At 39.4% G+C, this 26,620-nt stretch overlaps 1 protein-coding gene across 8 annotated transcripts in view; it reads left to right on the top strand.

The window, feature by feature from the left end:
• shep (alan shepard) overlaps positions 1–26,620 on the top strand; it is a 122,124-nt gene that overhangs the window by 71,513 nt on the left and 23,991 nt on the right. For 3 of the 8 annotated variants that reach the window (NM_001274510.1, NM_168114.5, NM_001169879.2), the window contains exon 1: positions 21,635–22,217. The exons of 3 other annotated variants lie outside the window; for them this stretch is intronic. Coding sequence is in view for 1 of the 5 variants with exons in the window: in NM_001259707.1 (NP_001246636.1) it covers positions 6,066–6,101 (36 nt within the window). In the remaining 4 variants the exon portion in view is untranslated. Of the gene's footprint in view, positions 1–5,019; positions 5,368–6,065; positions 6,102–21,634; positions 22,218–26,620 lie in introns of those variants that run through there. 2 more of the 8 variants (NM_001259707.1, NM_001274509.1) reach the window with 2 other exon arrangements.

Below are 26,620 nucleotides of genomic sequence, written 5' to 3'. Positions count from 1 at the left end.
CTCCCACGCTAAAGGGAGATGGCAATAGTTGGGGACGTGTGAGTGAGATAGACAACATGGCGCTGCTGCAGTCGACGCCAGCGGCGCTGTTGACGTCGTTGGGGCGGAATTTTTTGCCTGCAGCGCAGGCGTCACTTTTTTTTATAACTAAAGAGAAGTTGGCAGAGGAAATCTCTTAGATATCAAGCGAAGAGAGAATTTAATTTTAACCGATATTAGTCGTAATTTAATTAGGAATTTCAATATTAATTCAATTAAACCCCCACCACTTTCATTGCTTCCATTCGAGTTGGAGCTTAACATTTTCTAGGTATTTGCAAACTACACAGTTCATTACACTGCAAAATATTTTATCTAAAGTAAGTGGGTTATATAGGATTGAAAAGTTATAACTAATAATAATTGTTTCGCTGGATTTAGAGTCATGTATTTAAGTTTGGTTTGTGATCGATTAAGGACTTCCTATTTGAACAATGCAACAATACAGAGTATAACCACTGCCTTGCTCTTTCAAATTATCTTGCTACTTGAAAAGGTCTAAGATGGCAAAAAACTAATTATCGACCGACCGCTGTAGTTATTCTTCACTTATTCGCCTTTATTGGAGTGTCTTCTCTGCTGTTGTGGCTTTCTAGTGCGGCAACTTAATTAAGAATAAGCAAACGCCTTGAGAGCCAAAGAGGGGTGCACTTAAAAGGGGGGGGGATTGTCAGGGTGGAAAAGGGGCAGCCTGTCGCCCACCAGCTTCTCCAGCTGCCATAGTGACGCGCTTGGAATAACAAAAACGGAAATGAAAGTAATTTAAAGTGTTATTAAGTCGTGGGCTGTCCCTGTCAAAGTCCGTGGAAAAGCGCGGGGAAAATGGGAAAGAGTAGGCGAATGCGAGGAAGCTGACTAAGGGTAGCTTGTAACGGAAGTGCTTCGTATGGATGAGTGTGTGCGTATGTGTGTGTGTGTTTACGTGGTGTCTGTAAGTCATATGCAGTCATAACAAACTACAACAAGACATGGAAAAATCCACAGACGAACTTCACTTGCAGAGCAAAATACTTACAAAGTTTTACATATCTTTTTTAATATATATTTATTTTCCTTTGAGCTGCTCACCAAACTGTTAAGTATGGGCAGAGTTGAGTTGTGATATAAGATATCTTATTTACTAACGCCTTTAAATATATAAGGCTCCGCAGGATACTGAATATTAATTTAATTGCTAAATAACTTTTCTAAGTATCATAGATTCTATTTTATGTGTGACTGCATTGAAAAAGTTTCCACATAAATATACGGGATATTGCATTTCCAGCTCTGCTCCATGCATTCTCATTGCCCAATTTCCCACATTCGTTCAAGTTATCTTTCATGTTTGTGGCTATATAATAAAGCACTTTAAGTGACGCGGCACGAGCATTTTTGGTTCCATAGATGTGACACTAAAAGCTATGGTCCCACATTCCCCCCAAAACCTTAACCCCCAAAAACGGAGCTCTCATAAAGTGCGTGCACGCACCGCATAAATAACCGAGCAAAAACTTTGAGTTTTACGCATATGAGGCCAAGTTTATGACTGTGTCGTATAACTTAAACTACGCAGAATTCAATTAACTCGAAGCGCCAGCTTGGTCCTGATTGTGGTCCTGAACTGGCTGCTTTGCTCCTGGCCCTGGTATTATTTTCTTTTTTTTAGCCTTGTTCCTGGACCAGGACCAACTGTTTCCCGACTGACATCTTAAGCTGCTTGTGTGTAAGTGTGTGTCTGGCTTAATGAGAGACGCATTTGCCTGTCAGATTGCTGTTGCTCGTCTTATTCTTATACATATATGTATATATACTATTTTTCTTGTCGCTAAAACAAAGAAGAAAACCAATGCTTTGAAGACCAAAGTTTCCTACACACACATGTTGCGGAAAGTTGTTAGCCGTGGGAGCAACAAACTTTAGTGACATCCCTCGTCTGCCAGACAGCCCCAAAAAGTATGCAGCACGCATTTTAAACGCTTTTAATTTACAGACTGCCAGTTATGTGTATGTGTGTTAGCGCATGTAACTCCAAAGGTCCTGGAATCCCCGAGCTTAGTGAAGAAGTTCTGGTCTGAAACTCCTTGTCAGTCTGCAGTCGCCATGGAATTCGTTGCCCTTCGTTTTTTTTGTACTTTCGCCTTCCCCTTTTTGTCATTTGTCGTCTGTTTTTGGGTATTTGCATTTTTTGCCGTCTACCTTACTTTTTTTTTTTTGGGGGGGAATTTGGTTTTGTGTCGTAATGCCGTGTATTTTGTTGTTGGTTTGATTGATGGCATTTGGCGCCATGCAGGGAAAATTTCTGCGTTTGTCATTTATAAATAGAAGAACAACAACGGCAGCGAAAGGAATATAATAAAACATTCCGCAATAGATTTCGTGAAGGGTAATATATATTTGGCAGCGTGTGCACGGCATAATGTGACCCCCCATGAACTCGAGTGATACGGTGAATTAATTCTGACTGACTTTTTTTTTTTGGTAGCTAACCCGAAACATTATATAATCGAATTTTCATTGTACACTAGTTTTTGATCTCTGGAGGTTATAAAACAGTTTTAAAAATGTCGAGAAGTATGCAATACGAATAATACGTGAAATGATAGGGGAATCCCCGAACCAACAAATTGTGTAGCACACTTATCAGCTGCATTTCCGGTTCGAAATAAAGTGTAATCAATTGTGTTCGGCATGTCGCAATCGATCTTTAGTTGTACAGTAAACTAGCTTGCTACGTAGCAAAGCACATAAATCCACCAGGATACAACCTAACCACCCCCCCCCCCCCTTACACTATCGCCCCTTACAATCATCACAACACCCCCTAAGAATTGTCAACAAAGTAGCCATTTTGTATGCTCGACCATGCCGCAATGTGTGCGCCACAATAATTAATTACAGCATTCTCTCGATGGCGGCGACAGCGTTGCCGTTTTGTCCTTGCCACCGTTGCTGAATTCGCTACTGCTTCTTCCACTTCCTCTTGGCTTTCAGTAATCAATCCCCTGTGGTTGTTGCTGCTACCGTAATTGTTGTATCCTTGACATTTCGAAGAACAAACGCTCGGTGCAAAAATGTTCGCCACGCTTCTCTGCCTTCAGCCGGAAGCGAAAAATTCTTTAGCATTTGAACCTAGCGAGTGAACGAAGAAAGGGAGGTAATGTTGTTGAAATAAAACATAATATAGAACTTGAAATATTTCTAAAAAAAAAAAAAATATTTCATTCGAGGTCGCCGCAGAATTATAAGTGCGATGTTCATTTCTTGCAGCATACCTCTTAAGTTATTACATAACTATATACGAATAATGTCATTTCCCACAGTATTTTGGTTAAATGAAAACAAGTCTTCCCGAATCAAGACCAGAAATAAAATTTTATGGTATGCTTTCGTGGCTTGAAGATTCATTTGTTGACTTCTCCTCAATGTCCCCATACTTCAATTTCCTCTATTTTTCCCATCCCATTTTGATGTCCCTTTTATATCCTGTGAAACATTTCTTGTGGCTAGCAATGCGAATTTGATTTTGCTAATTTGGCCCAACTAATTTGTGCATTTGTCTCTGTTCCTTCCGTCCTTTCGTCTCTTTCTTCTCGTAATCTGCTCGTCTCTTTCTCACTTTGTTAATGCCCTGCAGCTGTTGCTGATTGGTTTTTATTTTATTATTTGACATATGTTTTGGGAATAGTTCTTTTTTTTGTTGCCCTTTGTCGTATTGTTAGCTAATGATAACGACTGTTTAGGGAGTGAAATTTGCCAGGCGAGAGAAACAGAGAAATTTGGCAACTTTTTTGTTTGATTTGCATGTTTTTGGCAGGGAAATTGGGGTGGTGGCGAGTTCCAAGGGGAGCCCTAATTAGATTAAAATGTGTGACAAATGTGCGACTCGTTTATGAGGGCAGCTGTTAGTGACTAAGCCGGATATGATGGATGCGTTTTAGATGGAAAATAGTACAGCTTACGGGCTAAAAATAATAAGTAAAGCACAATGAACAAGCAAACATCATATGAACGACTTGCACTTCTTGCAGTGTTCTCATCAATCTTTTATTTCAATGCTGGTCTTTTTTTTAAACGCGATAACCCTTTTTAAGTGCTAAAAACCCTCGTATAATTTTCACCAGTTATTTTCAATCCATCATATTTTATTGGGTCAAGTATTTAAGTATATTTAAAGCAATTCATTGTTATTTAAGTATATTCCCTATTAAAAATTCCAATGAACTCAGACACCTGTTAACCCCAAAACAGCTGCTCTCCAAAGCCATTTTCAGCTTTTCCTAAGAAAAATGCTGGGTACAGCGAAAACTTTTTACAGAATGTTAATTACGATGAAACTCTGACGCAAATGCCACCCACGCAGAGAAAAAACCACACACAAAAAGAACGTGGAGAAAGTAGAAGAAAGTGAAAGGCACCGAAGACCATGGCTAACGCCCTCTGGCGGCCAAGTGTCGAACGTTTATTAATTGACTGTCAGCTTTTCATATCCGTTCGAAAACAGAGAACTGAGTAGGAAAAAAAAATCGAATTGATATCCCGATGATAGTTGGCATTGTCTGCGCCACTCATTTCGTTGCTTAACCAAGCTCTCCGGTCCATTCTATTGGATTCCTTTGGGCGTGGGCCTCGGAAGTTCCATCTTTTTTAGGGAGCTACGTCCGCCCCTCTTTTTTTTTTTTTTTTTTTGTTAACCCCAAAACCACCCCTTCTTTCATGGTCGAATGCAGAGGCAAAGTCCTTTTCAATGACATTGTCATTGCCATCTCCATTCGATTTCGACTCGACTCTACTCGTCCCGTCTCGTTTCTCGTCCTTGTTGCTCAACAGGTTGTGTCCAGTTTCCTATCACCCAGCCAGAAAAGGACCACCCTATATAGTATATATATATATATATATATATACATGGCCACCCACTCCCAGGAGAACTTTTTGCTGCCACACAGCCGGCTTTCAATCATGGCGGTCGGTTGGTCTCGGACACTTTTTGCCAACTTGGCTCTCAGTCAGCATCCGACATCGTTTCGAGCTGAATGTGCGTGCGCTAAAAACCAGGCAACAAAAACCATATTCACCACGTTCCATCGCTGTATGTGTGCGTTCGTTTGTGTGTGTGTGTGTGTGTGAGTGTGTGCGCTCGAGTATCTGTGTGAGGGTGTGCAACAGCTGTTCAGGAAATCGGCCAAATAACAAATAAACTTGTCATCAGGCTGGCTGCCTTGCAACCAAAAATAAAAAAAAATAAGAAAAACTGAAGTGTAAAGTGCAAATTTTCGATTTCAGTTGACACTTGATTAAAAAAGTTGTGTAGTGTTACTTTTTGCCATCTTTTATTAATATATTTTCCGGGTAAGTTTAGCAACGGGGCAACATATGTTCCAAGTGCCACGCCTACTTGTTTGGTTTTTGTTCTTGGTTTTTTTTTTTTCAGCAGCCAGACGGCCATTGAATCGCCTCACCGCCCATCCTTTCATTGTCAATATTGATTTTTGTGTGATTGTTATTTATTTTTCATCTTGCACTCCTTCGAAGGACTTTTCCTTGGCGTGTCTCTTGCGTGGATTTTTTTCTTTTCTTTCACAAGTAAATCTTTGATGTAATTTAAAGCATCCCGTGCTGCTTTCTTCTGCCATATGTTAGCCATATATGTGTAGGATGTGAAAAAGTGAGCTCGAGTTGCCGAGTGCCTCATTCTCAGTACTACTTGTACCAGCTGTTTTCGCACAGGTGAAGGGTACAAATTGTTTGCACACCCTCAGACATTCAAGATTGGGTTAAAAATGGGTGAAAAAAAGGGGGAAGGGGGGTTATTGGGGGTAAAAGCCGGTCAGACTCAATCGAGAGATTAAATTGATTTACCTTGTTTGGATAATATTTATTTTCACTATGGTGATTGAAAGTGATTTATGTTTATTCTATTTACATTCACAGCAAGTGCTTATTGGCTTTAAGAATTCTCGAGACAGTCAAGTTGTGCTAAAGCTTATAAATATTTACGTAAATTTACGCCAGCGATAATAATATTTGTATATTTCTTTTCTTTTTAGGTAAGTTTTCTAAGCCAACCTGTGGACTATTATTGGGTAAGCTTTTATACGTAAGCAAATAGCAAATATAGAATCAAAGACAAAGAGGTGGCAAATAATAGTTAAATAACACAAGTATCGGAAGGTTTAAAAAATAATATCCAAAAGGCATAAATTTATAAAATTACACATTCGATATCAAGTAGTAACGATTGTTTGCCAGCTCTTTTGAAATCCCCTTATTTTAGTCCTGACTCAATAAACGTTGCTAAGGGCTCTAGACTTTGTATTTACCTTCTTTTCATTAGATGTTTTTCGTGCCCTTTTTTATGCAACCCTTAACTTGTGGCCTTAAAAGTTAACGGTCATCAAAAAGTACAAAAAAAAATATAAAAATTATATAAATATTTCTTGCGATTCCTTTTCGTTAAATCCTTCTTGTCCAAAAAAACATTCAAATAAACGCAAAATATTTCCAATCAAAGAAAGGGGAATCAGGAATGAAAGCCACAGCAAACAAAGTTCAAATTGTGGCAACAGTTGCGGCCAATACAATAACAATAAAAGAAAAAAAATTGAGCAAAGGCAAAAATAAGAAAATCCGAAGAAAATCAAGAGCTAACCCTAGTCAGCAAAAAACCAACGCCCAAAGGCGCAAAAATTGCCTGCGGAAACTTTGTGTTGAAGGCAAGTAAAATCGAACAACAAAACTCACGGAATTACTTCGAAAATAGTTGGCAAAAACAACAACAGCGAATAATGAGCATTGAGCGATAAAACTGGATGCATGAAAAAGTGGGCGCAATGTGGGTGTGGCTGAAGAAAAAACAGCAGGGAAATGCAAAAATGGCGAGCAGCAAACTCGACTTCGAGAATAAATCGGAGATTGAAGTGGTTCAAGTACCGAGGGCTATTAGATAGAAGATCCGGGGAAAACCGGCAAATAACCAAGGGAGATCTTGAAGAAACTTTTTTTGGGGGTTAAATTTGCGAGACAAAAAGGTTTGGGGCGTCGGCAAATTTGGTGGCGATGGCGACATCTGTAATCAAAAGACAAAAACCCTACAAGTTGTAACCGCAAAATGGGAATGAAAATGGTTGTGCACTGATATCATCTTTCCTTCTCCTTGAAGTAGCTTAGCAAAGGCGATAGATTTTTAAGTAACTTTAATTTTAGGGCTCTTCAAATAAAATTATTAGTAAATTCATATGCGAAATCCTATTTATGCCATTAAAATATGTTATGAATTCAGCTAAAGAAAGAGACAGAATAGTTTCGAAGCCATTTTCATGGCCAATGTACAATTGCGAACCGATTAGCCGCAGGACTCATTTTGCTGCAGTGGCAAACATGAAATTAATTATCATCATAAAATTATGCACAGGATAATGGCCACGCCCACCAGCAGTTAGACCTGCCCCCTTTTAACCCACACCCAGAGCTTAGCAGAATAGCTGAGAGAAAATTATTCGAGAAAAGTTTCCCTTGGAGTGCGTAATAAATGTTTACACAAATTGTGCAACAGCCATAGAGGAAAAGAGGGATATTTCAAGTGTGTGTCCCGGGGATACTGGCTGCTGGGTAAGAGGGGGAGGTGCTGAAGTTCCTGCCCCAAAGTGTGGCAACATCAAGCTCCTCTTTTTCGAACAGTTAACTAGACAAAATAATAGTTGATAATAATAGTTGCAAGGAGTTTGCCTGCAAAAGTGCAATGGTGAGAAAAAGAAAAGTGGGCGGTGTGTGTGTGTGTGTGTCGGGAAAAACTTTTTCCAAATGCACCAGGAGAGCCCTTGAAATGTCAAGGGAAAACTGCAATGGAAACACTTCAACTTCAACAGAGGGGCAAATGAGTATGGGGACTGCACGTGAAGTCAGAGGAAGAATGATAATAATTTATGTGGAAATTGGAAAAAACGAACAGAAAAGTTAGGAAAGCCGAAAAGCTCTCTATTCTTCACTAATTTGGAAAATTACACCATTCATTTAAGCAATTTCGGTGTATGAGTATGTAAAAATCAAGTTTTTACCGCATCTTGGAAATGTTTGGTTTTTGGGAAAATTTAAGACTTACAGCTTTTAAATTCTATTGCAAACTTATATCAAGTAATCCTTATTATTTTTTTCTTTAGCACAAACTTTCGTCACTTTTTTTTATATCTAATGAGCTTGTCAAACAGGAGCTTTTCTTTTAAATTTCTTGCTATCTACGTAGCTTGTTTTCATCTCTGCCTTTTTCCCATCTATCGCTTCACTTCACAGCTTCATTAACTTTGGCTCTAAAAATTCACACCTATGCCTTGTAACATCCTGCCCCGCAAGTCCCCTCATTCCCATCTGCTGCTCATTAAAACGCAGCCAAATGAAAATTTCTGACTTTTTTATTGTTCTTTTTTGATAGTTTTCTTTTTGGCATAAAAAAAACGAAAAAGCTTCCTGTTTTAATGTTATATCTATTTTAATTGCAAAATGCCACCCAAACTTCGCGGTAATGGAGTCTTTCCTCCGGAGTTTTGCTTGGGTTTTTTGGAATGGTTTCGTTGCCGACTCCTTGCCATAATTAAACTGCCATTTGGCACGTACGCGGACTTAATGATATTTACAGCAAAAACTCTGGAACACCAGCTACAGCGAAAATAACAGAAAAAAAAAATAGGAGCCAGGAGCAAGGACATGGCCGAAAAAAAGCTGCTGACACGTCGCGGAGTCCTGAAGCTCCAGTCTGTCACTTCTGGATTCCTGTGCAGTTCCTCCTCCTTTTCCGATCCATGTCCTGCTGCCGCCTTCTTTTGGCATTTTGCTCGTTTTCTGTCTGACATTAGCTGTGTTGCCAAAACATATTTTGGTACCCTCACGTTGGTGAAAACTTTTTGGGAGCATATATTTTCTTAAATCATGAAAATCCAAAAAAGGAAAATTGAGAACTGAGAACGTAAAAATGGGCGTTTTAGTTAACATGAATAAAATAATTAAATATTAAGCACCTTTTTTATATGAAATATTTACCAATATTCACAAAGGGTGATGTTCAAATTCGTCTCGCCTTAACTTTAGGTTTCTTCAAATTTTTCATAACCTTTTTGTGCCATCATAACTTTTCATGCTATTTTTTTTTAAATTTATTTTTCAAATTTTTGTTTTTCTACGAATAATTTGCCTAGTCTGCGGCGTTCCTCTTATTTCCGGTTCCGCTACTACTAGTTCGCCAGCCTTCATTTTTTGCTTTTCCTCCTGGTATGAAAACCCAACGGAAAAATTAAGAAATTCCTGTAGGATAATTGCTTGGCATACGTCCTGGAATGTGCACTCCTCTTGTATCTCACTCCATCTTCAAAGTCCTCAAAGTTGCTCCTCCTATTTCACATTTTCTTCCTTACCTTTCTTTTTTTTGGCAATCTTTCTTTACTTTTTAATTCGTCGCAAATATTTTTGCACATAATATTAAAGTTGCGTGCTTTGGATAAACTTTTTTCATGCTATTCTACACACAAACTTGCCACTTCTTTCGACCCATTCTTCAGACTCTGTCTCAGTACTGCCATCTTCTTCTATTAATTTTTTCGAATTTCTTTGTTTTTTTTTTTGAACTCCTTAACTTAAAGTGCAAGTTTTTCGGAAGTTCTTCAAGTTTTGCGCCAGGTGTAAAAACAGCCTAGAGGTAAGGGAACAGTTGTAAGATGGGAAGACGAATTTGGTGAGAAAGAGGCGGCCCAAGGAACTTTAGACCACGCTTGGTTGCATTTCCACTCACACACTTGCAAAACAACACATGTGAGGCAACCCCAGACAGAGTTGCCAACTTTTTCTGAGGGTTCTCCTTGTGTCCTGCGGGTTTTTCGGTGGCGATAAAGTGGCAGAAGTGGGGAAAATGGCTCGAGGTGGAATGAAGAATGAGGACTTACTGCGGTTTGCTCTCTCAACTGAACACGATTTTTGAATTAATGCATAAAATGCAAGCTCTTCCTGCACTCCTTTCTTCCCCAATTTCTTCTACTACTTCCGGTTTTGTCTTCTCCTTCTTCTTGCCGGCAGGACATCCTTTTTTGTTAGTATTTGTAACATTTTCAGTGTTTCAGGCCAAATTGAAGTTTAATGTCTGGAATTTTATTTTTTTTTTTTTTTTTTGAAATGCGGTAAGTGGTTGAAGTTGTTTTGCAGAGCAAGTTTCTTAAATTACAAATGTATTTGGCAACTGCGTTTAATTGAATTCTGGGTTTAGAAAGAAAATTCTTTAGCCTTAACACTTTGCCTTCAAAGACATCTTCGCCACATCTTCGACTTCTCAGAAATATCTTATAAGCCAGGTGCAGCTATCCTTTATAATTCCGTCACATATCAATTTTGATCAACTTCACTTGCAATTTCCTTAGTCTTTCCACCGAGGACATTTTGCATTGGGGTGTGAAAATTTTCATATTTCTCAAGACGTTGTGTCTGCTTTTGATGCTTTTTAACCCGCTTCTGCTGTATTTTTCATTCCACTTCAATTATCATTATAGTTCACAATCAGCTGCCAAACGCGTTTATACTTCAACCCCCAATCGCCGCCCCCCAATCATGCGTCTCGTTTTCAATTTTCTCAATTCCCCAATCGATGGCAGCTTTTCTCTCTTCCGTAGCCCGGGAAATTCAAAACAAGCTGAACGCAGATGAAAAATAGTCGAGGAAACTCAAGAAACGTGAAATGAAGACATATTCAATTATGCCAGTTCCGGGGAACCGCAAGGGGGAAATGCCTGGAAAATAGGGTGTGGGGGGGGTGTCATGCTGCGTGGGGGCTTGGGCTTGGGCTGGGGGTTTTGGGGTGCCAAGAGAATTGGCAGCGGAGCACAGAGCGCACTTCATCAAACGAAGTGTCAACAAAGTTAAACGAGAAACTGCAGCGACAACAGCAGCAACAATGGTAATACCCATGGCACACGCAATCCTTACCGGAATTCTTTCCACCTCCATGCCCCCAAAATCAGCTCCCTCCTGGTTTTCTGCTCCGGGTGTGCAACAAAACATAATTCCCAAACAAATATGAATGTCAAACGTGACTGAAATGCAAATGAAAAAGAAACAGAAAATAATAAAAAAAAAGAAGGTGAAGAACCAGTGGGTTTTCGCAATAGGAAATTCTGTAATAGTAAAAAGTTAAGTTATAACTAAAATTCAGCAAATAAGTAAAGAGAGTTTTTATTAAAGTAAAAAATCAAATCTAGCTTACAAATCCTTGTTATGCTGAAGGTTTTATTAATTTCTTCTATTAAAAAATTCCCAAAACAAAGTTACAAAAATGCTAGAATAAGGTGAGAAACAAATATGATTTCCTTTTCAAATTTGTTATGTTGAAAATCCCCATTGTGACTAATTTCAGGAGTTCTTTTCATCAATTTTTAGGCCCTGCATTGCATGCAACGTTGCGTTTTTTTTTTCACCTGAAGAGTGACCCTCGTCACCCACCTCTTGCAACATCTATTGTCGCAGTGGTTTCATTTATGCAACCGCACAGAATTTGGGGATGGAAATCTCCGTTGTGTGTTGCACCTTTCAAGGGGTCTCAACACGTTGACCGTAAAAGTTTCCGAGTTGTTGGGCTTCATTAATATTCCATGACTTTTGCGTGGGATTCGTTTATTTTGCTATTCTCTTGTTTGCTTGGTGCTCCTCTTCTTTTCCTAGGCTTTTGGCAAAAAGTTTTTGGGGTTTTCTGATCTGTTTTTTTTTTTTTTTTTTTTTTGTCTTTTTGGCAGCTTGTGTGCGCCATGAATTGTTAATATTTATGTGCGACACTATCAATCATCAATCTCTGTCCATGAATTTGCGACCTGCTGCTGCCAGTGGCACAGCCTATCCATCAATATTTGCATTTCTATCTGAGTGGAATATAGAACTTCAACGAAGTTTACACGTTTCTTGCCCGTTTTTCTTGTTGTTTTTGGATGCGAAATTGGAGCAAGTTGTTCACTCCACTGCCAGAAGCCTTTGTTTGTGGTTTTTGTTTTGGAACTTTTGTGTTCAGAAGGTTTTGTGAGGGATACTATCAATTATTTTTTTGTTTTTTTTGACAAATTGTTGGAATTTTTGCAAGGAGAACGAGTGTTATAAATGAAGCGAACACGATTTCTTGAAAGATGCCAATTACGTTAGAGCGAAGTCAAAAAGATTGTTATCAATAGATGGATGGATTGAAAGTGATATGGAAAAGTGGGTGTAGAATAAAGAGGGAATCGATATTCATGTTTGGAAATACAATCTATAAGTTTTTCAGTGTCATAGATTGTTTTTCCACCTTAATGACAAATAATGCCACTCACCTGAAAGTTTCTGTGAAATCGCATTAAAAATAGCCAATAATTTGTTGACTAACAAGGGTAAGTCTGTCAGAAGACGGCGCTCAAAGTTCAATTCGATTTAAAAACTTGGTTAAAACTTATCACTTAGAGCTTACTTGATTTGGGTGTGTTGAAAGGATTTGGAACTCTTGGGATTCCAGTGATAATAATGTCACAGGCCCTTCAATATGATCCCTTTGTTTCCAACCAATTGTTATCACCAATCGGCTCAACCTTTCTCTCTCTATTTTTTTGCAGGTAAGTTTCAAAAGAATTTTTATGAGGTAAACAAGAAAAAAGAATGCCAAGAAATGAGGTAAGTTGGGGGTTAACAAAAAAAAAACCCAGTTGGGGATAGGCCGCCGCCACTTGCTCCCTTTTGTCCTGCTGCAATTTGCTGTTTAATTATTCAACGAGGATTTGTATCCTTTAACTATAGAGGGGACGCACTCTTACTCTCCCTCTCTCTCTCTCTCTTTCCTTTTGCAAAGACAAAAGTTAAAGCCCCGCCCACTGGAAAAGGGGGCAGACAAAGCTCAAATCACTTTGTTTGCCCTGCACTTAGGCCACGCTGCCACACGGCTATAATCGGCTCAAAGTTAACTAACACAAAAAAAAAAGCGAAAAAAAGTCGAGTCGAGACGAGAATGGGTGGAAAAATGCTTCCGCTCGGTGTTTCCCACCCACTTGTCGCACATTTTAATTGGCAATTTGGTGGAGGCTGTCAGCAGGAGACGAGGCGGGCTCGGCTGGCAGGATCAGTTGAAGGACTGCGAGAAGAAGCAGCAGCAGGAGGAGTAGGAGCAGGAGCAGGAGCACCAGCCGGAGTAGCAGCTCCTGTGTAACACAATAAGCCGCGACATGTCCCAGAACCTCCAACCCACGACATGTGAGCATAAACAAACAGTTTACGCCCCACCACCCAACAGTTTTCCATCCAAAAATCACCCCCCACGCACGCTGGTAAAGCGAAAATTGACACTTTTAACAAGTCGAAGGAAAAAAAGAAAGAACGTCGCCTGTCGAGAGTTTAACCCGAAAAAGGCAGCAGGAAAAAATTGGCAAGGAAATGGGGAGGAAAGCTCGAAAAATGGCGGGTGGAAAACGAACAAACTGGTCGGGAAGATGAAAGCCAAGTGACAGCGGGGGGTAGCTGCGAAAGCGAAGAAAAGTGGGCGGAAGGCGCCTAATACTGTGTGATTCGTTAAGTGGCATTCCCGTTAGTCAAAAGGCCAAAGCCCGCGCTATAAAGCCAACACACACACACACACCCCCTTTTAGCCACTCAACCATGTTTCCTCATGGACATGGCCAATTTACGCGTTGATAAACTTTTATTTTTTTGTTCCTTGTCGACGCTTTTGTTGCTCTGAGGCTTGTTTAGAAATTAGAAAAGTTGGGATAACAACAGACGATGGTACAACGGGTAATGTCAATAATTTTAAAAGACAGCCCACACACACCAGCACTCTTCGCTTTTATTGGATTTTTTTTGTTTAGATCTGAATTGGCAAAGTTTTTACACGTTTTTGCTTTTCAATAAATAAATACCTGTATATCGATGTAGGCAATTATTTATAATTTAAATAGATAGCTTTCTGCTTATATAACTTATTGTGTTTTATAAAGGATTTGTAGATTCTTTGTGGTTTCTTTATAGATGTGGTTATAATTTCAAAGAGAATAGTTTTCTTCGAATAATGCAATAACTTGTTTAATTATATACTAAATACTTAACTTAACTTCAAGATATTTCCCCCAGACATTGTTCTCATTTTGTATTTTCGTAATTGTAGTGAAATTTAAGCTCAGTAGAATGCAATTTTTTTTTGTAATTCGACCCGCACACCGAATGCCATAGTGGAAATGTGTGTGTGTGGGTGAGGCACATGAAGAACGGCATTAGCGAAATCACGTGGGTGGCTGAGAAATATTCGCAGAGGGGGTGGTGATGTGGCATTCGTGGTCCTATATGTGGTTCATATATGTAGGGAGGGGGTGTCTCTAGTATCGGGTCTTTCGGTCACCCAACGGATGTTCATAAATCACTTTTACCCTCCTCAGCCCTCCTGCTGCTTGTGTTGCGCTTTTAATGTTTGCCCAGTGATCAAATTCAGATTTGCTGTCAACCGAAACTGGGCTCCATGGCAGACCTGCTCGCCGCGCTTTTCACCACCCCCTGACCAACGGACACCCACACCTCGCCTCAAGTTACACACACTGGCACAGCGGTGGCCCCACTACACACAGAAAAAAGTCATAGTCATTTGGAGCATTTATAGTGGTTTAAAGTATAGAAAACAAGCAATAATTATTTAAAAGAAAAATTCGAATTACTTTTCCATAGGCATCCAAATCGTAGGTTTTAAGCATTAATAACAAGATGTTTTCCTGCACTGTAAAAATCGCATGTGAGAAGTGGGTGTGGAAATCGGTATATCGCTTTACATTGAATTACGCTTGACTGATGTCTGCCATTTCGGGTCCTTTCTTGCCTCTCGTTTCCTCCTTCGCCGTCCTGGTAGTCCTGGTGTCCAGTGGAAGTCATGTAACGATTGCCGCCGCGTCCCCTGCGTTCCACACACACCCTCAAGCCTTGGGGCGCACTTAATGTTCATTAAATTTATGAAAATTTCAGCAATGATTTATGATTCTTTTGGGGGCAGTTGGCTCCCCACTTTTCCGCTTTTCCGCTTGTTCTCTCCCTTTCTGTCCGCTGGAGAATCGTTTTAATGAGCTTTGAAGTCGATGTGAGCTCGATTTAATGGCGTTTCTAGGGATTTTTTTTTTTTACATTTTCCTGGGTGTCGTTTGAGTAGATAAAAGCGTTTCTTGATTGAATTAGTTGGAGCGGATTTTAATATCGTGTGTGGAGTGATAGCAACATTTCCATTGAACATATTCATTAGAAATGGATTTTAGGGATTAACAGTATATAGAAGTAAAGTAATACCAAGTACTTTTAATGAAATCTCATCGATTCATGCATTATAAGTGCCATTTTGAGGATAAGCGCTATGTTCCAATATTCTGTAGCCCATTGTGTTGACTTCCGTCCACCAACTGCTCTCACTCCATTAGGATTCATGTGCAGTTGGCGACCCATTCCCCCAAAAGATAACTCCCTTAACGGTGGGTTGGGCACGCACCAAATTAACCTGACCATTGAATGCTTTGGTTGGAACACCCATTCCAGCCATTAAGATATCAATTTTATGCATGCCCACAGCTCGAGACTCGGACAAATCCTCGGCTCAGTTGACCAATTGCGCTCATACATTGATATTATATATTACCGATTACATACAATCTATTGTGGAGAGGGGGGGGGGGGGGGTTGTGCAGTAAGTGTGGGGTTTTCGGGGATCGACTGTCTAATTTAGTCCGAGACATGACTTCAAATGTCAACCAATTGTTGGCCCCCACCGACACTCCGCCCAGCAGTTAATGTCCATTATGGATGGCTGTCCATTAATGCTCATGTTTTCATGGTTATGTTTGTCATTAAAATGGACAACACGCATACAGAGACACAAAACGCACACACACACACACACACGCATCCAACAGGATGTCACAAGCACACGAGGAGCTGCGAGAAACAATGACCTCGTAAACGTGGTGAATTTAGTCAAAAGTCGGAGCAAAGTGCACTTAAAGGTCTAAAAATAATATTATTTTAGACAGCTGTTTTTATACGTGTTTCTCAAATTCATTGATTTCTAGAAAAGACTAAGCACTGCTTTCTTGTTCGTTATTCTAACCTTGCAGTGCAAATCCTCTGCCATCGCTGCATAACTAAACTAATTTCCATCTCCTGCATATCCTTGAAATTGCTGGCCACACCAAGCAGCTTAAATCCTCGGATTTCCTCACATTTCAGTGGCTTTTAGCCCCCTTTTTGTGGGGGGTTTACCCCACTGCAGCGGATGCACTTAATGCAATTCCGCTTATTTCTTAGCAATTCAGGTATTTTATTCACATTTTGCACTTGAACATCACTGACACACACACACACTTACCCACGCACCAGCCCCCTCTGACATTTGTGGGCGTGGTACCAAGGAGATTCTAAGAGGGATTATGAAATGGAATTTGTGGATGGATGGCTTGCTTTAAAACTGAGGAGTACGCCAATGTTCTCATTTCAGCTATGCCGAATTTTCTGCTTTGCATATTTTGCCGTGACTTGCCAAGAGTTTCTTTCCATTTTTTTGCGCTGGAAAATGTTCGCCTAGAGTCGGGATAATGAGATTATGATGGATACATTCCTGCTCGGCTCCGTCTTAAGGTGGCTTAGTGCTTTTGTGAGAGATGTGAGGGGTTGGTGTAGAAGGGCAGGGGCTTTTGTGAAAAGCCAGCTGGAAAAGCCCTTCGGATTGCCTGCTTAATGGCCAAGTATTACCGCAGGATTGTCCTGGCAAATTCAAAGTTCACAAAGTCAGCTGAACTGAAGTCAAGGCTAAAATCAACTTTATTTCATGATTCCGCCAACCCCTTTTTCGTATTTTATCTTCTCATTGTCAACGCCTACAATTTGCTCCGTAATTTCCCATTAATGGCGGTAAATCTGTTTACCCTCGGCATGTTTATCTAAAGTTCGCTCTTATCACATATTTCCTAAAAATAAACCGAACACAAACAGAAATCCATAATCGATAAGAGACGCCCACCAAAAACTTACCTGTTGCTCATACATATTTACTTAGTAACTTGAAATTAACCGATTTTCCTTGGCACAAAAGAAAATGTTTATTTTTTGACGATTGGTAATAACAATGACGTCTTTTAATCAAAAGTGACTAAGTTTTTGAGGCGTGAAAAATCTCTCCCTTTTTGAAATAGGACCCCCGGTTGAAAAACATTTTCCAAAACCCATACGAATTGATTCAAAAATAAATTGATCAAAAAATTGTTCGAAATTCAGAATTTGCTTATTTGGAAAACGAGCCAATTGTATTAACGACCTTTAATGTATAATAAATTATAAATTATGTGGAATTTCCGGCACATGTTTTACTTACAATATCAAAGAATATTTGATTCATATTTGTTCCATCTGCCCCACAGTGAATGTAGAGAATCCCCAATTGATGGGGAAAAAGAAGAGTGTGTGCTGATAAATATGGCTTCGCAAATACGAGCTTGGTCATTAACGTTAAAGCTTTTATCGTGCACTTCCACCAGCCTACACACAGTCTCTCTTTTCCCATCCTTGATGCCCCATTCCGAACTCCAATTTTTTTTCGCACATGTTTACTTATTTATTTCGATACACATTTCTATTTATTTCCTGCTGCGATTATTTTTGCGCTGCTGCTGCGACGTTGACAACAACAATTGCCAGCGATTGATAGGCGACATGCAATAAAAATGTTTGCCCAACACAGCGGAGGTCACGTTAATAGTGCTAGCCACTAAAACTAAATTAAAAAAGTAAAAATATTTTCTCAAGCTAGGATAAATACTAATCGCTTTGAGATCAGTTCCACTGAAAACATTATCTGCTGTCATAATGTTCCCCTATGCATATCAAAAGAACCCAATATATGCTAAGATATCGGTAATAGTTCATATACATATTTCACCATATGTTTATGTGATATACCCATATATCACTAATTCCATTATTCGTGGTGCGGGTATTTATCTTGAAACATACTCAAAGAGGCATTTGCATTGGCGATCCTTTTTAATCAACATATTGTTTTCACATGCCAAAAGGCGACTAATTTAGCTATATTATGGCCAGTAATTGTAACTTGTTTATAGTTGTTACATACATACATATGTATTTATATGAATGTACCATTATTTTTACCACCGCTATTTGCGTGTTTTAGTGCGTGTTGTGTTTTCTGTGGAACGAGGGGTGGTGATTTGAGTGGGTGTGGACTGTTTGGGGCTTAGTGTTTAGTCCGTTTTGGATGGTCAATCGTCAATCGGTCAGTCAGCGACAAAAGTGCCGCAAAGTGGTGGCTCGTTGATGCTGCTGACGTCTCTGCCGTGGCCAACGTCGATGCCAGCGCAGATGTCTACGTCGATGGCGAGAAGATAGTGAAAGAGGAAAGGGAGTCAGTAAGAGAGAGCCCAAAAGTAGTTGGACTGATAAGAAAAACGAACGTGCATGATGAATAAACCATAAATGCGAGGAGGAAACAATAAGAATGGTTGGGAAAAAGGCCAAATAATGAGCATTTAATTTCTTGACGACCTGCAAACGAATGTTAATGAAAATGGAATGAAACGAGCCAGAAGAAGTAAATGCACCCTATAGAAATACACTGAGAAGAATAGATTCATTGGCTAAAAGAGTATAAATAAATTAACAATTGCTTAGAAATCACACAACTAACGTTTTGTTCTGAAAATGTATACGCACATATAATAATTTTGCTTGAACCATTAATTTATTACAGTGTATAATCAAACATGATGCGATAAAATAAGAGAATAGCAATGTCAATGTAAATGGCAAGGGGAATCGGTGATGGGAAGCGGAGAATGGGAGGTAAAGGATGGCAGTAAAAGTTGGACCCATGGAAAACTAGAAACGCACGAGAGCAACAGTCCAATAACAACAAAAAAAGGCAGAAAAAATATAACTTGGAGTCCAACTCGCATAACAGTTGAACAAACAGTAAATGCTATTAGAACTAGAAGAAGAAGAAGAAGCAGCAGCACAGAAGATGCTGCCTGCGTCACTGGCTAGAGGGAGATAGATATAGAGGGAGGATGCTTCTGCCGGCGTCGCTGCTATTACTGTAATCGCGACGCCGTTGATAATGTATTTAATATTAACAATTGCGGTCATCACATTAGTACTCTAAACAAAGAGTATTACTGAAAATGTATTTGATATTAACAGCTGTAACTCGAATAATAATGGTTTTTCATAAGTTACATTCCTTGCATAATTCACGTTGATTGCCTCCTATGTTTGACACTCGTGTCATGTAATCTGATATTCTACTAATGTGCCCGCAGCTGTGCGTACCTATCCCATATGAGTGTATTTTTTTGCCGCATTCACACCCCGCTGCTTCTATGTACGTTGACGTTGACGTCGACTGCGAGACTTTGAGCAACCAGCATGAAAATGCAGGAGGGGCGGAAGAGTAGGAGGGGAGATGCCGCAAGCCGATAAAAAGGCAGGCAAAGTCGCAATTTTCCTCAACACACACACACACACGGATGAGTGTGTGGGTGCCTTTTCCATATGGGCGCATTTATACGCGTTCGTTTTCAATTGAAAATTCCCCACGGCTATCGCCCTCTCGCTCTATAATATTGTTTCTCTCTCTGTTTCGTTTGTTTTGCTATTATCACGGTTGTTCCCTCATCTTCCATGAATCCCTCAGCCTCTCATCCATTCTTCTTAACCCACATACACGATTTTCTTTTTTGCCAACGCATTTTGCTTTTTATCAGCTGATATTCGCACTCCCCCTTCTTAACGCGAATAAAATGTAAGCCATAAAATTGCTATTCTCCATTGAAATTGCTTTCTGTAACTCGTTTCTTTTGTCTCATTGTCGTCTTTTGCATATCTTTATCGAATACTTTTTGCCTGATTTGATGCTTTGTTAGACGTTCAGATCATAAATTTGAATGAAAAGAAGAAATATTACATTGATGATTCATGGATGGAGGTGAATTGGGTAATGCTTTATGAAATTTGGAAACTATTGTATTGAATTTAAAACCAAACTTAGAAATCTTTCATTAATTTTATTCATATGTAAATATGTAAGCATATGACATTTACAGCTTTCCTAGAACACAACAGATCCGGTCAAATGCAATTACCTCCATGGGAATTCCTCCCCTGTATTCTTTTCCAATTTATCAATTAAGTAATTGTCAATCAATCAGTAGAAGCATTCTCAAAAAGTCAAAGATTCATTTGCGGTGAGTTATGGGCAATTCCAGTATGAACGAACATCCCATCTATAAACAGGTTTTTGTCTAAAACTTCGTGAGTTCAAAACAATGTTAAATTTTTCATTATTATAAAAAGTGGGTTAGCCAAAAGTTTAAGGCGAACAAGGGGATTCCTTCAACTCGACACTCATTTTTACCATTTTTATTTGTCTTTTCGAACCACTCTAAAGTTGTAGCTCTATAATAAATTGTGGAAAATGAGTGATTCAAGGCAGACAGGTGGTCATGATAATAATTTTTTTTATGTTTTTCGTGGTGCGATGGTGCCAATTTAATAGTTTTTCACTCATCGCTCGTGTTTCCTCCACGGTCGATGATTTATTTTTACGAGCAAACAAACAAAATTCGGCCCAAAAGCCGCCAAAAAATGAGAGAGAGACAGAAATTGATGACCAGCTCATCAGCTGGTGACTTTTGAGTTGGGGGTGGTGAAAAATTCGGGTCCGGGCTAATAGAAGACAGTGGATGCCAGACAGCCGCAGTTCTGAATTTTTTTCTCACGGTGCCAAAAAGCAAAAGAAAACCACTTGTTAAAAACTACTTATATGCACAGTGAATGATCAGTAAAGTGGGCCATACATATGTACATATGTATGTATATATGGTTTTGTGTTGTTAAAGATGCATTTTATAAAGTTTGGATGTATTTTTTGTTACTTTCTTAATAAATGTTATGTAAAAAAAGGGATCAATGTAAATACCTTTATTAATTATAACCATTTCACTGTACCTAGGTTTTTTTGCAAACTTATTAAATGAGAAAAAATATGCTAAAATGGTGATCACCAAAATTGGCAAAACAAGTGAGAGAGCCAAACGCGCCCGTCGAATGATGAATGAAGTAATATATTTGCCACAAGCTTGATTTCTGCTCCACTGTGCGAATTTTTGTGTGTGTTTGTTCTGCTTCTTCTCGCGTTTTTTTGGGTGGTGGCGCTTTGCGACGCCGGCAGCGGCGTCGACGGAGGCAGAACTGACGTCAGTTCTTTCTCTCTCTCTCTCTCTCTCTAGCGTTTTGCACACACTCTCTTTTTGGTGAAAAATACACCCCCGCCGCAAACGAATTTTCTTTTTCCGGTGAACTAGGGGTGTGGGTGGAAAGAGAGAGTGAGAAAGAGTGTGGAGTTCCGCTTGCCGGCGCTTTTCTACAACTATTTTGTCATTGCGCCTCTCTGCGCTCTTCCCGCATTCCGCCTCGTTCATTCATTCATTAGCCGCGCTCTTTCTTACTCTCTGTGCGCATGCCTTGTGCGGCGCTGCTTCTGCCGGCGTCGCCGTCAGCGCTGCGTTGTTTGAATTCCGCTTTCAGCTCGCTTCTCAATTTTTGCCTCGGTTAGTTCGCAGTTCGCAGTTCCCAGAGTTTGTCCATTTCTCCAGTAAAAAAGAGGCACTACTCTCTCCTCCCACTTACTTCCTCCCGTCGTTTTGAGATCAGCTGCTCTCGCAACAACAACAACTATAACTGTAGTTACCGTCTCTTTTGCATCGTTCGTTTTTCGTTTGTGTCGCCAAGTGATTGTGTGTGTGCGTAAGCTTAAAGCTGACTAACAAAACGAAACAAGAAAAAATATAAATTATAGGAAAATTGTTAAATTATAACCAGAAAGAGAGCGGCACTTACGTGTGTTATTGTGTGCGTGTGCTTTAAAAAGATATAAAAATAGCAATAGAAAGTTATTAAAGCGTTGGCAAAAAAGTCCAACGAACAGCGAGAGGAAGCGGAGAACGAAATAGTTAAAGCCAAAGTCGCTGCCGACGTCGCACTTGAAAACGTCGCAAAAGTTTGTAAACACACCAGTGTGTGTTCGTGTGTGTTTTTGCCGGCGTGCCAGTGTGCGTGCGCCTAGAAAAGAGTAAAGAAGCAGAAGAAAAGGAAGAAGCCGAAGAAGCAGCAAAAGAAGCCGACAGCAAAAAGTAAATAAAATCAAATGCCCCCTGGCAGAATAATATTAAATTAGACACATACTCAAATTAATAACAAAAGAGAAGAAAGAAATATAAAGCGCCCCCACACACACTGTCGAAATTCAGCATAAGGTTCAATGTCTGTTTGTTTGTTCGAACATTTCAAAATTAAAATATAATTTTTCGTTTTTCTTTTCCATTTTTCTCTCTCTCTCTTTGTGGCGTGTATAATTAAATAAGCTTTTTGCGTGTGTGTCAAGATTTTTGTAGAATTTATTCGCCAACGATTAAAGGTTAGCCGCTTTTATACTATTATTTTTTGTTTGCTCAAAAATCCATAAAAAACCAAATGAAGTGACAAATGCCAAACGTCAAGATAAAGTTCATTCAGCGAAATGAAAAAAGAGTCAGCTGATTTCCCTTTCCATTTGGGAATTATTCGTCTGAATTTCCGTTTGTTTTTGTTTAGTTTTCATTGTGACGTACTTAATAACTGCGAAAAAATATGGTTCGCAACGGAACTTGTGCTTTTCACTTTGTAAACTTTGAAGTCAAACTACAAAAGTATTTTTCTTATTACAAAACATATGACATTTTTTCTGCTAGTTAGCGCTTATCAAATAAAGTAGCGCTGCCTTTGAATTAGTCAGCCCTCGAATCATTTGAATCATTGCTGTATCTGTATGTTTGAGTATGAGCTGGTAGTGCCATGCACGATTTTATACGCTACAATCGCTCCACACACTTCATTTTTGCACAGAAATTTAAGTTGTTACGGGCTCGTAAATTAATAATTAATTAACAACTGTCCTTTATGTTGGATTTTGTACATTTACAATCTTAAAAAGAAGAATAATTTAGTTTGAACTTTTTTATAAGTCGAAGCGGAGATTCCTTCGATTTTTACAAATTTTTCCAGATTTTTGAAACTGGAAAGAAGTTGTTTTTTTACAGTGCAATTTTGCCCCATTCACGGAATACATTCCGATATGAAAGCGACAAGGCAACGACTGATTAAGTCTGCTGACCCGGCCCTCTCCCCGTATGCCGTCGCCGCCCCTTTTGCCACGCCTTAAGGTCGAAGCGCCGGTTGAGCTTCTGAAGTCCAAGGTTAAGCCTTTATTTCGGGTGATTGCAATAGTGGTAGTGTTTGGTTGTGCGATAAAGAGGGCAACTTTATTTTTGGCATTTTTTGGTGGCTCTCGCTTGTTGTGTGCGCTGGCACCCCTTCTCGTTGGTTCCGCTTCGTCCTTTGTCTCGCCGAAAAGGAAGAGGAGAATAAAGAAGGCAATGTGAGACATGAAAACAACCCTTGAAAATGGGCAACAATGAAATTTCTTAACAGCTTCAAGGAACTTTCTCTGCGAACAAGTTACAGTCATTGCACCCTCCTGCTTCTTCTTTTCCTTCCGCAACCCCCCACGCCCCAAGAACAAGGCGAGCAGACAACATCGTTAACCTGGCCCACGGCCTTAGGGGATTATTTTGCCACCCACTCTGCCACCCAACACCCCCGAAAACCTCACTTTGTTCTTTGTTTTATTTCTGTAACAAAGTATAAGTTGTAAAAAATAAGCAGAGAAGCAAATAAGAGGGAATAAAAGAAGCGAAGATGCTGAACGTGAGCGGAGAACTGTGAACTCTCACCTCGGCACATGTCCTTAAACAGCTGAAGCATCCTCTCTGGTGACCCCGCCACCCACTTACACTGAAATAAATTCAAACGTAGAATATTAAACGGAATAAAAATAGTAACTGAATCATAACAAATCAGAATATACATTTTTAAAAATTGATGTGTTTATTTCACGAGAAATATTTTTGAAAAATCATACGAATTTTTCTTAGTGCCACTTTGCAACTTGCTCATCTTCATCTTTTAAGAATTTTTTGGGCTTTCCTCCGCTTTCGCTTGGCTCATCTGTTTTATGTCTTTTGGGCCGCAGCATTTTTTATGGTTTGTTGGCAATTTCAGGATTTACATATTCCCTCCCCTTCCAGCCCGTCATCCACCCCCTCCACCCATTTGTATTCGCTTTGCTTTGCACTTATCGCGCGGTGTTGACTTCCTGGCTCAAAGAAAAAAAGGAGCAGAATCGGACAGAACAATTTGTTAGTCAAGTTGCTACTTTTTCCACGTTTTATTTCGCGGGGGTTGCTAAGCGTATTTTTTTTTTTGGCTATCTTGTGTGTTTGAGCGTTGGTGCGAACTTTGTACGTGCTCAAAAATGCAAATCCAACGGAATAAAACGCAACAATAATAACAGAATAATGCAAAAGAAAATGTAAATAAAAATAGACGGTCGAATAGCGTAAAAAATGAACAAATAATGTGTACAAAACGCATAAAATATATGGAAATAAAGCACAGACAAACAAGCTTGGGGCATATCAATAAAAAATACATACATACATATATTAAACAATAAGAAAATGGCAAAATTTTACCATTTTATATCATTGAATTGATAGCATAAATATTGTATGGTATGCTGGCCATTTAGATTATTCTGAACTCTGCCCTTTATTGAAACACAATAGTTTACATTAAAATGAAAGTCCATTTAGATAAAATATCATATTTAAGTTTCCCTTGCGTCACGAAAGGCTCTCCGGGTTTTTCCATCACGACAAGTCTCGAATGACCATCGAGTTTAAAGTTTCCTTTTCATCGGAAAGTCACTTGACATTTGCTGCGATAAAGTTGAAATTGTGTTTTTCCCCTTTTTGAAAAAATATGTATGTAACTCTCAATGCAAACGGAAACCATTTTATAAATCCAATAAACTTCAAACGCATGAAGGTGGATTCCTTGAATGTACAAAAAATTATATATTTGCAGCGGTGGAAAGCGGGCGGCGGGGGTGGCAAAACCCCCACCCAGCTCATTTTCCTCCCCCGATAACAATATCGAGTTTAGTCAGCCCCCGGCGATAACACAAATTCCCCACAAACAGAAATAGAGTAAAAAAAAAGAAAATTGTTGCTTATCAGTTTGTGGAAAAAAGTACAGAGAACATTATGTCAACTGTTTGACAAAACAAGAGCGAAAGATACTATATGTATGTATGTATATGGCCGATCAAGTGACGTGACTGCTGTATCAACTTTTTCAAAAAGGTGAGTCAACGTCGAGGTATGAGTAGGGCGTTTATAATCAGATTGAGAGTGCCTACTGGGACTCTGAGACCGCGAGACTTTTCCCTTCGGGCTTTGAGCGAGCTGCGATTATGATAATTTCTTGCAAACATTTAAAGATAAATTTACCTGGGGCGTGTTAGTTGTTCAATGACAGTCATTTGGAAGTGACGCATTTTATCGAAACTCTTGTTATAGTAACAATGTTCTAAAGTGGGTCTCCAACCACTATCATTAGTTAGTAAAAGTATCTAAGGCCTTCGAGTAAGTTGCCTATGTTTGATAGATACTTATTATAACATCTGTAAATATTTCTGTCCTTTTTCTGGCATTATACCTTTCTCTTTCCGGATTTCCTCTTCTTTCTTCCGCCGCATTTTACAGCTTCTTGCAAAGATGATTGAATTTTAGTGGTTCGCTTTTGTCTTGGCCACAAAAGTGTTGTCAGGTGCTTTTTATGGTTTTTGTTTTCCTGCCTTTTCTCTTTTAAAGGTCAATTCGCTTGCGTTTTTTTTTTTTTGTGTTTTGTGTGTGTTTCGATTTTACTTCGTTTGCTTTTATAAATGAGTCATTTTCAATTCACACAAAAACACAAACACACGCAGCCAGAGGCTTCACTTTGCTGTAGTTGTTAAAGTTCGTTTATTCCGCCGCTTTTGCTGGCCAGTGTAATTAACGTAGGCGTTTTGTTTGCACTGGGGACACATTTGTCTCGCTCTGAAACTCGCCCTATCTCTGTTCCTCGCCGGCACATGTGGCGTATGAGTGATAAAACATTTTGTGTACTTTCCTCCATTAATCGCTGGCCAAAACAGCAACGACAACAACAAGAACAGTTGCAACCTGTGCTCTGGTTTTCCAGTTTTCTGGCTTCCAGTGTTGATTTTGTAGAGTGGCCAGGTAAAATGGTCGAGCTAAAACGTTGAAGATAATGGAAATGAAGTCGTTTCACATCTGGCCAATTGTTAATGGATTGTGTGTGTGTGTTGCAGTTCAAGTTGTCAGGAAAATTGAAATGTACTTCAATTCGAGGGTATATTTTCAACTAATTATATATCATATAGATTTTTCTAAGGAAAGGTATAAAAAAACCTTAGTTTAATTTATTCAAAAGGGTTGCAAGTTTTACTACTTTTAAAAGCAATCTAGTTTTCGCATTCAAAAAATTTGTAAAGCCTATTGAACTAAAGCCTACTTCATTTTCCTCGCTTCAGTACCTCGCCACCCTTTTTGTCTGCTCATTATCCTTTGTACAACCCCCTTCTGGCCATCCC

The sequence above is a fragment of the Drosophila melanogaster genome, chromosome 3L (assembly GCF_000001215.4).
Source record: "Drosophila melanogaster chromosome 3L".
Classification (NCBI taxonomy): domain Eukaryota; kingdom Metazoa; phylum Arthropoda; class Insecta; order Diptera; family Drosophilidae; genus Drosophila; species Drosophila melanogaster.
The sequence above is the reverse complement of the archived record's forward strand: the minus strand, read 5'-3'. Positions and strand labels throughout refer to the sequence as shown.